This window comes from Pituophis catenifer, unplaced genomic scaffold, assembly GCF_029215685.1.
Source record: "Pituophis catenifer annectens isolate HBS135680 unplaced genomic scaffold, rPitCat1.0.hap2 SCAF_2, whole genome shotgun sequence".
Lineage (NCBI taxonomy): Eukaryota > Metazoa > Chordata > Lepidosauria > Squamata > Colubridae > Pituophis > Pituophis catenifer.
In genome coordinates, this window is record NW_027256882.1 from 246,333,655 (window position 1) to 246,347,158 (window position 13,504).

The 13,504-nt window shown below is 37.4% G+C and overlaps 1 protein-coding gene across 1 annotated transcript in view; it reads right to left on the minus strand.

Moving 5' to 3' along the window:
- Nucleotides 1-13,504, minus strand: part of APC (APC regulator of WNT signaling pathway) — a 92,355-nt gene that overhangs the window by 34,854 nt on the left and 43,997 nt on the right. The window contains exons 4-9 of the mRNA XM_070938740.1: nt 12,275-12,359; nt 9,061-9,262; nt 7,839-7,947; nt 7,412-7,525; nt 4,879-4,962; nt 337-441 (exon numbers count right to left, since the gene is read on the minus strand). Of these exons, the coding sequence (XP_070794841.1) occupies nt 337-441; nt 4,879-4,962; nt 7,412-7,525; nt 7,839-7,947; nt 9,061-9,262; nt 12,275-12,359 (699 nt within the window). The remainder of the gene's footprint in view (nt 1-336; nt 442-4,878; nt 4,963-7,411; nt 7,526-7,838; nt 7,948-9,060; nt 9,263-12,274; nt 12,360-13,504) is intronic.

Consider the following 13,504-nt stretch of genomic DNA (forward strand, 5'->3'; position numbering starts at 1 on the left):
AATCGCCCCATAATTGAAAAGAATATTCCTTTGGCTCACGTATCCATATTGAAAATGGCAAGCCAAATTGAAAGATACATTTATTCTTTTTCCTTCAAATGTATGCATAACAGCTCTTTGAACATGAATTATACTATCACAATGTGGAATGTTAACGTATTTCAGTTTAGAAAAAAAATCTTCTGTAGCAGATTAATGAGTGTTCTTCTCTAGTGGCACGCTAGCTTTCTGGTTTAACAAAAATGAAATAATTCATGCAGGCAAAGTTGCTATTACAGAATTACTACCTCTAACCTACAAGATGACCGTATTTTTAAGCACAATATATAGCCTTACCTGGCTACTGCCAGCAGTTGCCACAATAATTTCAGCTGCTCCTTGACATTCATTTTGCCTTTCAGATTCATGTGAACTTGCACCATGCTTGCTTGGAGCTGTTCTCTGTTAATGCAAGAATTTCTGGCATTATGCATAGAGATCAAATACACTTCATCATGCAAAATCTTCTAAAAACTGAACGAATCAATGCTGTAGTTTTTCATGCCACTAAAGTGCACTTTGCATTTTATAATCCCCAGCCTCAATAATTAGCACTCGAGACTGGCTGCCTAAGCAAAACTGCAGAATGAAAGTGAAGCATGTCCTCTGAGGATTATAGCTCTAGAAGACAAAGGATCTGCTGTGAGACACAAGACACCATCTTCCACCAGCTGTGCTCACATCACTTTCAGAAATGTAACAGAATTAGAACAAGCTGCTTTGTCACATGATCTACGCATTTACTGGAGGCTACAACTAAAGCAATAAATATAATACAAATAAATATTTGCATGAAAATATACACAGAACTTCAGTTTAAAAAGCATTTTTTTAAATGTTTCAGTATAGGATGACCTCTATTGAAGCATCCATTTTAACAGCAAAGAATACATTGTCCCTAGCTTAATTTCCAATTAGACATATAAAACTAACCCTATCTATTTTCCCTTGAAAAAAACACCAAAATTATAAATAAAGAAGTTTAAAGGTTCTTTACTTATAAAAGCAACATTATTTGTTTAAGAACTGACTGAAATATAGAACAGCGTATAGAACCATTTTACTGCTCAGAGCTATTTATGCATATTTTATGGGGACATCTCTATAATACAGGATTTTAAAAGATCTCCAGCCCCAAGCATACTAGGCAAATGATGCATGCACGAGCCTTTCGATGTGTATTCCACATTGTCTGCCTGCTTACTCTCTTGTAATCCCGTTCCCTCCAATGAATGTAAACACAACATTAATTCCCTTCTTGCTAATTGTCCCAATGCTGGGGTGAGCATTCCAAAGAGCGAGGGAGTTGGGAAAAAGGAAAAGCTGAAGTAAAATCGTAAGTCATGTGATGTCTCACTTAATGACCAAATTGCTGATCTTGATTGTGGTTGCTAAAGAAGGATCTTCTATCACAAATAATTCTCTTATGTTATGACCCTGTTTCTAAAGGATTTCAGTAATCATTCCATCTCCTTTTAACCTTATTTGCCCCTATCAGATCACTTTTATGTTTATTCTTGAATATTCCTGCAAGTTTTCCTGTAATTTCACCTATCTTCTTTTAAAGGTCTCTACTTTTCTTCCTCACCTCCCTTTTTTGTTATTGTTGCCATTATTGACATTTTCTTGTCCTATCTTGTTTAAAGTCTGCACTCAGTTATAAATTATTTAGGGAACATGGTACAGACCACAAATAAGAAGTGAATTTTATCTTCTTTTGATGCAGGGATTTATTGTAAAAAAAAAAGAAAAGAGAGAGAATATACACTTACTCCAATAGTTACGCTTTATTTCCATGTCTTTTCTTTTTTATTGCTATTTGTGGGTTTTTTTCATGTACTTCTATGTCTTACATTTCTGTATCTTATATCTATGTACTACATTTCTATAGGTTTCTATAAATTTCTGTAAAGCTTCTCCCCTACTTCTCCCTCCTTTCGTTTGTAATCAGGTTTGAATTGCCAATACTTTCTTAGATTTTTGTTAACCTTCTGTCCTTGGCTGCAGTTCCTTCCATGGAATGCAACTGTTCTCTTCACCTCATCCTAACTCCTAGTCATCCCAGACTTGGGTGACCTGGTTGCTGGCTGGCATTTTCCAAACTTTTCAGCCAAGTCTCTGGCTTAAGTTGCCATTGCGATTTTTTTGCAGTGTCTTGCTGGGAGGAAGGAAGCTGCTGGGCTTGATTGTTGTTTCTAGGTCTTATTCTACTGCTAGATTCCAACTTTTGCAGTTATGTTCTTCTTCAGTGCCATCAATCAACCAAATGCTGTATCTTTTCTCTGGCCCTAAGTATCACCACAGTAGTATTTTGTCCTGTCCAATTCCAGTATTCCTGCCTTTTTCATACTTTCCCTTTCTTCCTCTCCAGTCAACACTAACCAGAATCTCCTCCCAAAACATCTGCTTCCAAATAAAAAAAAAAAGTTTCTCCTTTAGTAGCTGGAGCAGAAATGCAGTCCTGCTAATTTGGTTGTATCAAAATCCCACGAAAAAGTAAAAAGGAAGGAAGGGCTCACACAGACTGTTACGGGGCCCTTCCTCCACATACTTATCCATCCATCTTTTCTTATTTTGATAGATACGGAAAGATATTTAGATTTTTTTCCTCTTTAAAATTTTGTGAATAATTTGTTCAGTTTTCATAATGTCTATTCCTACAAACACCCAGGTTCTCCTCTTAAGCTCGTTATGTTTTTATATTGGTCTTTTATTTTGACTGCATGTTCCATGCAAATATGCTCTCTTAATATTCCAACCTGTAGGGTGGTTCACTTCTCCAACAGCTCTGTAGCATACAGGGACTGCAAAAACAGGAATCACTGGATGGTAGCAAAGAAATTGTATTATCTATTGGATGCTTCCATCTAGTGACTATTGAAAGGTTTGCACTTCATATAAGGTTGTCTTACTATTGTTTAGTTGGCAGCATGTTACAGCTCCTTTCTGACAAACTCCAAGAACTCAACATGAAGAGGACAAAAACCAACAAAGGACTGATTGCTTTAAGGTACTAATTCAAGTGTCATTGGCTTTGAGGGCTTCCACATCCTGACACCTGAGTGTTGTGGGTATCTGAACTTCTTATCCAGATCTGCTTTTCTCTCTTCCTTCCCACTCCTTTCCCTCCCTTCCTTTTTGTTCTTACTTTCCCCTTCTTCTTTTTCCTTTGGCTCTATCCTGGTGTATAAATTAGAATTACCACATACACAGCTTTAAGTCAAGCTGTTATCTACTCTTGAAGAGTATACACATTTGAACTTACACAGAAGTTGATACACATGAGTCAACTGAATTTTTGTGTTCAATTTATCAAAACCTGGCAGCTCTCATGTTTAGTTACAGCTATCCTGATGCTTTTAAAAACTTCTCATTGCTGTTCTGATTGGTTCTTCATAAAAGAATGTTCCTTACTGTTAAAAAATGTTGGTTTCTTCCAATACAAAAATTTAATTTTTCTCTACTAAAATCAGATATTATCTCTTGTTATATTTTGCAGATAAAAGTTTTAAGAACCCAGGATTTCCCTGATTTTAAACCAAACTGTAGTCAATAATGGATTCAGTTGTTGTATGGAATCACAACTCCCATCCTTGGTAAAATCAGATTTATTGGGCCAGAAGTAGCATATTTCCTTTTAAATTTATTTTTCTGATAAATATCTTAATACTACCATCCCAAAATGAAACACCTAGACTTCTTATAGTGTTGTTATTCCTTCTCCTTTTTGTTCTTTTCCTAGGTAGAATCTTCTACTAACTACTAGAATAAAATGGGTTCTTCATTTTTAAAGCAGACAACACGTGGTTTCAAAGGAATGAAATGCCATGAAAATTTTACTGCTGTCAATTAATTTTAATCTGTGGAGCCCAAAAATATAACTTTAAAAGGAATGACTTTTACATGGAAGTAAAATTCTTTGTGCAGAATTTTACAATGAAGTCTCAACTATTATAAACTTGTGTATTTCCTGTCCTTAATATATTTTAAGTATTTATTTATTAGATTCATTACTCAACAAATAACTCTCAGCAATGGGAGATCACTAGCAGGTTCTACTAGAAAATCCATGACCCTGAGGAATAATTCAGAGCCAAGCCACGTATGGCCTTAAAAATAAAATCAACATTTTTAACTATTGTCAGTACAGGGAATGGAGCATTAGCTGGAAGCTATATATATCCACTGTACTAGTAATCAACTAAGTGTTGATATTGGTGATTTTTAAAAATATCCAGAATGAGAAATGCATATGGCAGGAGAGGTGTGACGTCCTGGCCTAATTACTATAACTGGGACTGTCTGTATGTTGTTTTAAGTCAGAGGCAACTTTTTAATATGACTATTGATGCTTTATGTGACTGGAGGATCATGCTATTAGTTTCACTTTATATATCATATTAAAGAAGGAAATAGGACATACACACTTTAAATAAACGTCTTGTATGACTGAAACAATATAATACTGGTTGATATGCAAAACATTTCAAATCCAAAACAGATTTCAATTGTTTATCTTTTGAGCTCAAAACAAATGTTTTAAAAGTCTGAAATGGGGCAGTTTTGCACTTAGAACACATTCAAGATAGACAAAACAATATCAGTTAAAACAGTTGCTTCAAATTTGAAACTGGATTATTTTGAGCTCAAGATGAGGCATTTTGACATTTTTGTATACCATCATAATTTAATATTACTCAGCTGCAGTTTAGCCAAAGCTAAAAGATTGGCATAGATTACTAATTATTTCTATTGACCATGCTCAACATTCTGTTAATTCCGCTTATTTCTTTTAATCCCATTGTTGTCTGAATAAATAGCAAAAAAACAAACACTAACCTCTGGCTCAGCAACCTGGGATTGCAATAGCTGTCTTATACGTAGAATATCTTTCTCAATTTGTTGAATTCTAGCTACTCGCACCTGAAACAATATGAAGTTTAAAAACTATCTTATTATTATTTCCCCTTTAAAAATTGCATATGAAACTGATAATGTAAAGCTTGACTCAGAATATTTATTTATTAAATTTGCTTGCTATCTATCTTGCTTTGAAGTGAATATATTGCTATATATACCGTGTTTCCCTGAAAATAAGACCCTGTCTTATATTTTTTTGAACCCTGAAATAAGCGTTTGGCCTTGCTGCCATGCGCTCAAAAGCCCGATTGGGCTTGTCATCAGGGGATGTCTTATTTTGGGGAAAACAGGGTAGAAAGGAAGATAATTCTGTATTAAGCAACCTTCCAGAGAAGGAGGAGGACATGATGGTGGTAGAGGAGGAAAAACACCTCCATTAGGAAAACATCTTAAAAAAATTAGATCAATATTCAAATGTTCTCTTCCTACGATATAAGATCTCTTATTTCCAGCTAAAATTAATCCTACAAATGTTTTTCCCCAAAAAGGACAGAAACATGGCAAGAATTAAATATCATTTTATTGAATTGTAACTGCTCATTAAAATTGTCCATTTATAAAATTAATTGATATAACATAAATCATTCTCTACCACAAGGTCCTTCTAGCAGAAATAGGAAAATGTGTTGAAGATAAACAAGTAGTGCTTGATCTGTAATGGAGCCTGCCCATTAAGGAGGCAAGTGGTAACAACTGTTAAGTGAGACATCCTTGCTTAATGACCCCTACCCTATGCTCTCCCTAATGCAACTATTAAACAAATGCAAAGATCGTTAAATAAGCATGAAGTAACTCGTGGGTTAGGGAGGCCTTGAGAGACAGGTCACCCAGCTGTCACCCCCAAGCCAAACACAGCCCAGCAGGGAAGAAGAAACCAGTTAGATTAAGGCCTACTGCTGTGTTCCAATATCAGAGAAGCTTCCAAACAAGCCTCCATGTTTGGCTAATGAAGCCATGTTTGTAGACTGGGTTAGGGTTGGCCTCCTCTAGAAACCCACATTTCTTCAATACAATAAACAAAAAACCTGGGATGGACAGACTTCTTAATTCTTTTTGTCCCCAAAGGTTTCTAAGATTTTTGCTGCCTGTTTGATTCCCTTTAGGACCCAGCTTCTGCTGTTATTTGGTGCCTACATTTGTGCTTTAGATGCTTTTTTTTTTCTAAAGAGATGAACTTTTCTCTAGCCCCTCAAGGCAGAAGATTTTCTTTGCTTCCTTGCTTCCTTTCCTCTATTCTTCAGCTTGGCAGTGACTCATCAAGGTAAGTAACTTATGGATTCTGTCACCCTCTTTCCAGGTATGCAGTAAATTTAGCAAATTAAGTGATTAAATGGATCAGGATTGGAGGGCAGAGGTGAAGAATTCAGTTTCAGCACCTAGCTGGGGGAGGGGCGGGTGTAGAAAGATCAACAAGTATGTCAAGTTTCTTGATGCAAACATCCATTTCCTGAAGGACTACAGGGGCATATTGCAAAATAAAGGTACACTAGATTATAGAACAGCCATCTTTATTATATTTTTTCTTGCTAGCTTACTTCTAACAATATGTACTACATATTAGAAGATTAGTCCAGATCTTAAGTTCATCTGCAGTCCTTTCATTGTCCAATGTTCTTTTACAATCCATGTGAAGCAAACTACTGATGATTCAAAAATATCCTTAAAAATCACCTGTTTCAAATTGTCTAATATGATTAAGTCACTCATTTTTTGCTGAGCATAGGAAACTGCTTAGAATCATTTGGCAGATGATTCTAATAATATCCTATTTTATTTTTTTATTGCTGAAAGTTTACTGATACTACATTGTGCTGTACTGCTATTTTATATTTGAGTCTATAATGCCTTTTCATTACTTAAAAACAACTGACTTCAACTCTTATCACACCTTTTAGATACAGGATAATAAAATTTAGGATCCTTCTTGAGACTTAACGTTTCCCCAAAAGAGAAGGACTCATGTTCACTCTGACTATAGATTCCATAGACTCATTTTTTGGGTCAATTTAAACTAAGAAATCCAATGGCTCCTTGATCTCTTTTACTGTACATATAAGAGAGAACTTATGTCTCCTGGTTTATCTCTCTTTGGTAGGAAGAGTGAGAAAAGGAATTGCAGGGAACAGATAAGACAAAAGTACTAAGCGGAGAAAGATTGTGAAACTTTGGAAGCAGATGCATGAAAAAAAATAAGCAATGTACAGTATTTTACTTTTCTTTGAGTGAAATTGTGCAGTCAGTTCATACTATGTCAATATTGTATTATATTATATTCAATACCACTTTCTGTTATCTGTTTTTTGAACCATAATTGTTAAGCTTACTGCATAATTATTAAACATATCATTTGAAAACAAAGGCACTTTCTCAAGCAGCTTTACATACACAAAAAACAGGTACATCTTTGAATTGTTGCTAAATTATTACTGAATTGATGTGGAGAAGAGATTACCTGGGCTCTCTTCTCCATGTCCTGACATGTACCAAGTTGTTCTTCCATGGCAGCTCTGATCTGTCTTGCCTCATATTCCAATTGCCTTCTATTCATGTCAGTCTGCAATGAAAACTAAAAACATAGGAAATACAATAATCCCAATGAAGAATAATGCTAATGTTCCATAATAAACTGAAGAAATTGAATTATGTGACTCTAATGTTTATAAAAGTTAAAGTTAATTAATGTCATTTTCCCAATATGACACACACAGATACACAGGAAGACTGAGAATAAACATATGAAGAGTTTTAAAAAAATATTCCCAATGTATTTCTGTAGACCTTAGTCTTGTCCTCAAAAAATCTGAAATGATGACATATTTCAACTGGTATATTTTGATTTAAATAATACATATTACATGTGTATAGCTGTTACCACTTACATTTTCAGTAAGAGGAAGACTATCTATCCTTTTAGTCAAATTCTGAAGCTGAGCATAATACCAGTCTTTTTCTTTTTCTTCCTTTTCAAGCTCAGCAAGCAAAAGAGATCTAGAGATGAAGAAACAAGTATTTATCATTTATTATTCTACATTAGCCAATATGTAACAGGTAATACTTATACAAGTGAATCATTTTTCATTTTCATAATCATCCTTCTCATCTTAACTGAATCTTGCCTTATCTTGTACTACCTTGATTTGAGGTTCTCTTGATAGTGCTGTAGATTTATTTGGATTGATACATTATTATTTGTTACCTTAACAATATCAAATATGTAGTTAGGGAATGCTAATTTAAAAATTAGAAAAGGCTACCTTAAATTTTACATTTTCATACTGTCTTTTTATCTACAATAGGGGTGTAAAACTCAATATCAGTGAGGGCCACGCATCAGGGTTGTGTTTGACCTCGAGGGGCCGGGGTGAGCGTGGCCAGGGTGGGTGTGGCAAGCTCGACATCACTTGTTCTGGCCCTGTGGTGGCCCAAGCACTCTGTCAGCAAAAACGAGCTCCTGAACTCCGCTTCAGCTGTGACGGCCTCCTGAAACCCTCTGCCAGTGAAAATGGAGTTCGGGAGGGCCGCACATGGCCTTCTGAGCTCCGTTTTCGCTGGCAGAGGCACTGCGGGTGGGTCCTTTGCTGTTTCCAGGGCAGCCCTGTGGGCCAGATCCAGCCCCCGGGCCCTGAGTTTGACACCCCTCATCCACAGTTTAATAATTTGTTATCTTTCAAATGAAAGATAATAGATGTTTCACAGCTGCTTAGAATTTCAATAATACATAATATTCATACTTATTCAGCATGTGAAAAATTCAAAAAATGCCTACGTTGACTCTGGTGGTGTGTCATTTCTCACCCCACTCCTGACAAAAGCCCTCCGGATTTCCTCTCTTCCAACCTCTCCTTTCCTCCAGACCCTCTGAAAGTCGCTCCAAAGGGTCCTGCTGGAACCTCAGAAAATTGTGCAAGACTGCTTCCTCAATTTTCAGACACCAAAGGGTTATCATAGATTTGCCATCAATGGCACTGAAGCACAATTAGCTCCACATCAAATTCACAGCATCCAACTTAGATGAACCCTATTTATGCAAGAAGCTTCAGGGATAGAACTAATTTAAAGTTTCAGATTGATAAAAAACACATATCTGAAATTAAAAATTACCTTTCTTTCTCTAGTTCTTCTAGATAACCAGTGCTTTCTCTACTGCCGTTCATAAAACCTCTTCTGGGAAATGATCCCATGGGAACAGGGCTGCATTCACCTGATCGACTGGAAACTGATCCTTCTCTGCTTCCGTATGAACGCATGGATATCTTTGGCCTCAGCTTCACTCCAGGGAAGTTATTGCTATCCAAATTCAGTTCTGAGCAGAAACAAAGAAAACTGTTGAGTTAATAAGAAAAAATCACTTATATGATTTTTTTTTAATTATGCCATTCCCTGTTCAGGTAAGCAATGTTACTCAAAAGGAAGAAAAAGAATATAGGTAGTTCTTGACTCACAAACATAATGGAGCATGCCCATTATGGTAGGAAATTGTGAAAGCCATTAAGTCAAGAGCCCACATGATCTTGTCACTTACAACCCCTCATTCCTGCTTTCCTAATGTGGTTGTTAAACAAATGCATGGGTCATTAATCAGAGGTGCCTCAAGAACCTCAGAGGGAGGTCCTAGGAACAGCATAGGCCCTGCCCAAGATCTCCCAAGGCCTCCTCCAACCCCTGGCGCATCCTGTGCTCTGCAACTTGCTCAATGGAGTCCCCGCAGGTCTTGGGCCTGCTTTCCATCCACTGGACCCCACTCTTTTCCTCATCCAGCATCAGCCAATGAGCACTTACCTTTCAATGATCTCTGGAGCTTGGGTTAGGGAAGGAGGACAGGCCACTCCATTGCTGGGCTGCATGGCATAATTCCAGAAATGGCAACATTTTTTGAGTGCCCACAATTCAATGCAGAATGCAGCTACGGAATGCTGTGGAAAGCTATTCCATTGCTGGGCTACACAACAAGAACCTGGAAACACCTACTATTTTCCGGGTGGCCACAATTCAATGCAACTACTTGGAAAATGGCAGTCTCCACAAGGGTTGTACCAAGCGACCCATCAATGGAGTTTCTTAACCCAACTCTGCAGATCTTTGAAAGATAAATAAGAAGGGGGTGGGGGCCCAAGGTCTGCAAGGACTGGGGGAGATGGGGGAGATAAGGCAAGGGAGCACTGCAGTGTACATGAGATTGGCTGTAAGGGTGAATGACTATGGGGGAGTGCCGGCATCTATAACTTTGGGACTGAGCTGTAAAGTAGTCTTTGGGGATCTGCTGTAACAGTCGCTAAGCGACCAGTCATATGTTGAGGACTACCTGTAAGAAATAACAACAACAACAAAAACCCTCAAGGAACGCAGTAAGAGAAAATAAAAGGAATACTGCTAAATCTAGTTTGCCCAAGCATTTTCTTTATCTTTCTATGCCTTCCTGTTCTTCTACCATGTCATACACTGTCTTTTTTCTTTAAACACTTCAATATTCATCTTTCTCTCAACTGTTCTGTAATTTGAACACACATTTTTTCATTCAGCACCATTCTTGCCCCCCTCTTTTTTATTCTTTTATTATTATTTCCTTCTAGGTACCCATTTGTATTGCATTCAAATATTCTTAACAAGATTTCATTCCCCACACAAAGTCATCTGTCTTCACACTACCACTATCCTTCTTTGCAATTCTTTTTATTGCATAGGCTTTGACAGATTATTAAAACAGAAATCACATAAGAACACTGTGAAGATATTATTACCACTACCTTTTTACTAGTATTTGTATCTCTTAAAATTTCTCCAACTATTTCTCTGTCTTTAGGAAATATTTTATTAAGATATATCTATTTATCTACTTGTTCCAGTTTGTCAATACAGTTTGGTGATTTTTTTCCTCCAAATAAAAAGATTTTTTCCTTATAATAAAAAGATAAAAGTAGGCAATAAATCTTCTACCTTGTTTCCCCGAAAATAGGACCTACCCCGAAAACAAGCCCTAGCCTGATTTTTTTGGGTGTGCCTAATATAAGCCCTACCCCGAAAATAAGCCTGGGGGAAGGGCATGGCAGCACGAGAGGCAGCGAGTGTGAGGGGGGACAATGGTGTTCGGCAGCAGCCACAGCCCGCCAGCCCTTTGCCACATCGCAAATACCGCTAAGTCTGAGTGTGGAAACAGAGGCAGGGGGAGAAGACAGGTGATCCGGACGTGCTGTGCGGCCTCCTGACTCACGGGAGGCTTGCGTGGTAGCAGGCGGAGGCAGGGGCATGGGGGAAGGCAGGTGCTCCTAACGCCCCGTGCAGGTGTTTTCTCAGGTCAGCTGTAGGCAAGTCAAGAGAGAGTGGGAGGCGCGTTGGGATCACCTCTGTCTCCGCCTGGCTCTTCTGCGCACTTTTTACTCAGAGGAAGATGAAGCTTTGTCTGCTTGCAAAGAGGATGCGTTGAAACAGAGCTAATTGCTCTTTTTCAAACCATCCCCTTTGCAAGCAGACAAAGCTTCATCTCCCTCTGAGCAAAAAGTGTTTGGGCAGCTACCACCACACCCGCACTCTCTGTCCCACTGTCTATTTGCCCGCGGCCTCAATCAGGGCCAAGATCTCGGCACGCTCTGGCTTCCACCCACCCTGCCAGGAGGGCGAAGAGCCCCTGCGAGGCTAGCAGCAGCATGGGCAGCCATTTGGTGGCCAGCACGGCACCCGCCACAGCCAAGAAGTATCCCAGCAGCACCTGGGCCAGCAGGAAGGGCAGATACAGGCCAGGGCATGTCGAGAGCTTGGCCCGTTGCAGCCACAGGCAAGCAGACAGTGGGACAGAGAGGGTAGGGCCAGTGGTAGCTGTGCTCCCACTCCCTTTGGCCCCCACGCTCACTGCCTCCTGTACTTAAAAAAAATAAGACCTCTCTGAATATAAGCCCGAGTGCTTATTTTCAAGCCTCCCAAAAAATAAGACCGGGTCTTATTTTCGGGGAAACATGGTAATGCTTCCTAAAGACAGAATATTTTCCTACTAAATTAAAATTAGTGTAAATTAGGATTAGAATTATTCAATTCTTTTCCCTTCTACTAAATAGTATTTTATTAGGAACCTCACAAAAGATTGTAAAAAATGTTTTCAAGTTGCAAGAATGGGAATCTATTCAGTATTAAATATTACTATGTCTAAACACAAACTTTGTAAGTATGAAAGTTAAATTGCCAGTGTTTTCATATTTGGGTGATAATTTGAGAAACTTTTTTGGGAGGGGGGGAAATATATCTTTGGCTCGCAATGTTCACCCTCTCAGAAAGAATTCATGGAAAATATTTGCTTTGCTAACTGGTGTAGCCTTCTTCCATTTACCTTTAAGACGTTCCAGCAAATCAATCTGACCAGATGAAGCCATTGCTTCATCTTCAATACTTCCTTGCAATTGCTTCAATACCTCCTGGAATATAAGGAATGGTATTATTTTAAAAAATTAAGCAAGAATGAAATATAAAGGTTACTGTTTTGTAGTGTACTCACTTTCAAACACATCTTTTGAATTAGGTAAGAACATGTACAGAATTTTTTTATTTCGAATGTGGAATTAGATAATAGAAAATGCTGCACATCTTTAATTCGCAATAGATATTATTTTTTAGTACAGATTGATTTTTTTTTTCAAGAAATGTATATATGATGTCTTAATACTTGTACAACATGTAGTGTGTACATTAGAATAAGCATTGTGCTTTTAGAATGAAAACAGATTAATTTGTGTGCATTTCAATAAAAATATTATGAAATTCTATTAATGTGTTAAAATTAAAATTATTGTAATTACTAATTATATAATAGAAAAAGCAGACAGTAATGGGAGCACTTAGATTTAGAGTTATAGTTTGGATCTTAACTTGATGTTGTTTTAATTTATGACATGAACACATGTCTCATTCAAGTCTATGTTAACATATGATAGCAGGGCTTCAAGATGGCCAGCTATTCGACTCCCCTCACCAAACCTCTTTTAGTTAACATTTTGATTATGTCGTAGGATATTGAAGACACTGAGCATAACCTTTTTTGATGCTTTTAAAAATATTTAAAAATATGAATTCATAAAATTCTTCATTCTGTTTTGTTCACAGAAGATGCAGCTACCAATCAACAGTGTTTTCTTCGTTTCTGTAGCAAGTCCACATATCACAAACCATTCAATTCCTATGGGTACCTTAATTTCAGAAAAGGTGTTTCAAAAAAGCACAGTTGTGTTGTAATCAAAAGCTATTTCGGGACCCTTATGAAGAGGCAGCCCTACACACGTCCCTAAATGATGCACGATTAGTAAGTAAAAATGAGCTGTGATAATATACTGCATATTGACATACATTTTAATCTCTTTATATATGCACTATGTTCTCTTCCTGTTATGCATATGATCAGTTTTAAAGTCCAAAGCACATATTTCAAATCTGATGTCTCATTTCTGATGCTGAACACCTGGTCAATTAAGTAGGGAAATGATAGAATTGTTTCAAAAACTGAATTACATTCATGTGATGATTTTTCTATAAAGTTTGCTTGGCTATTAATATTTATCTCATGAGG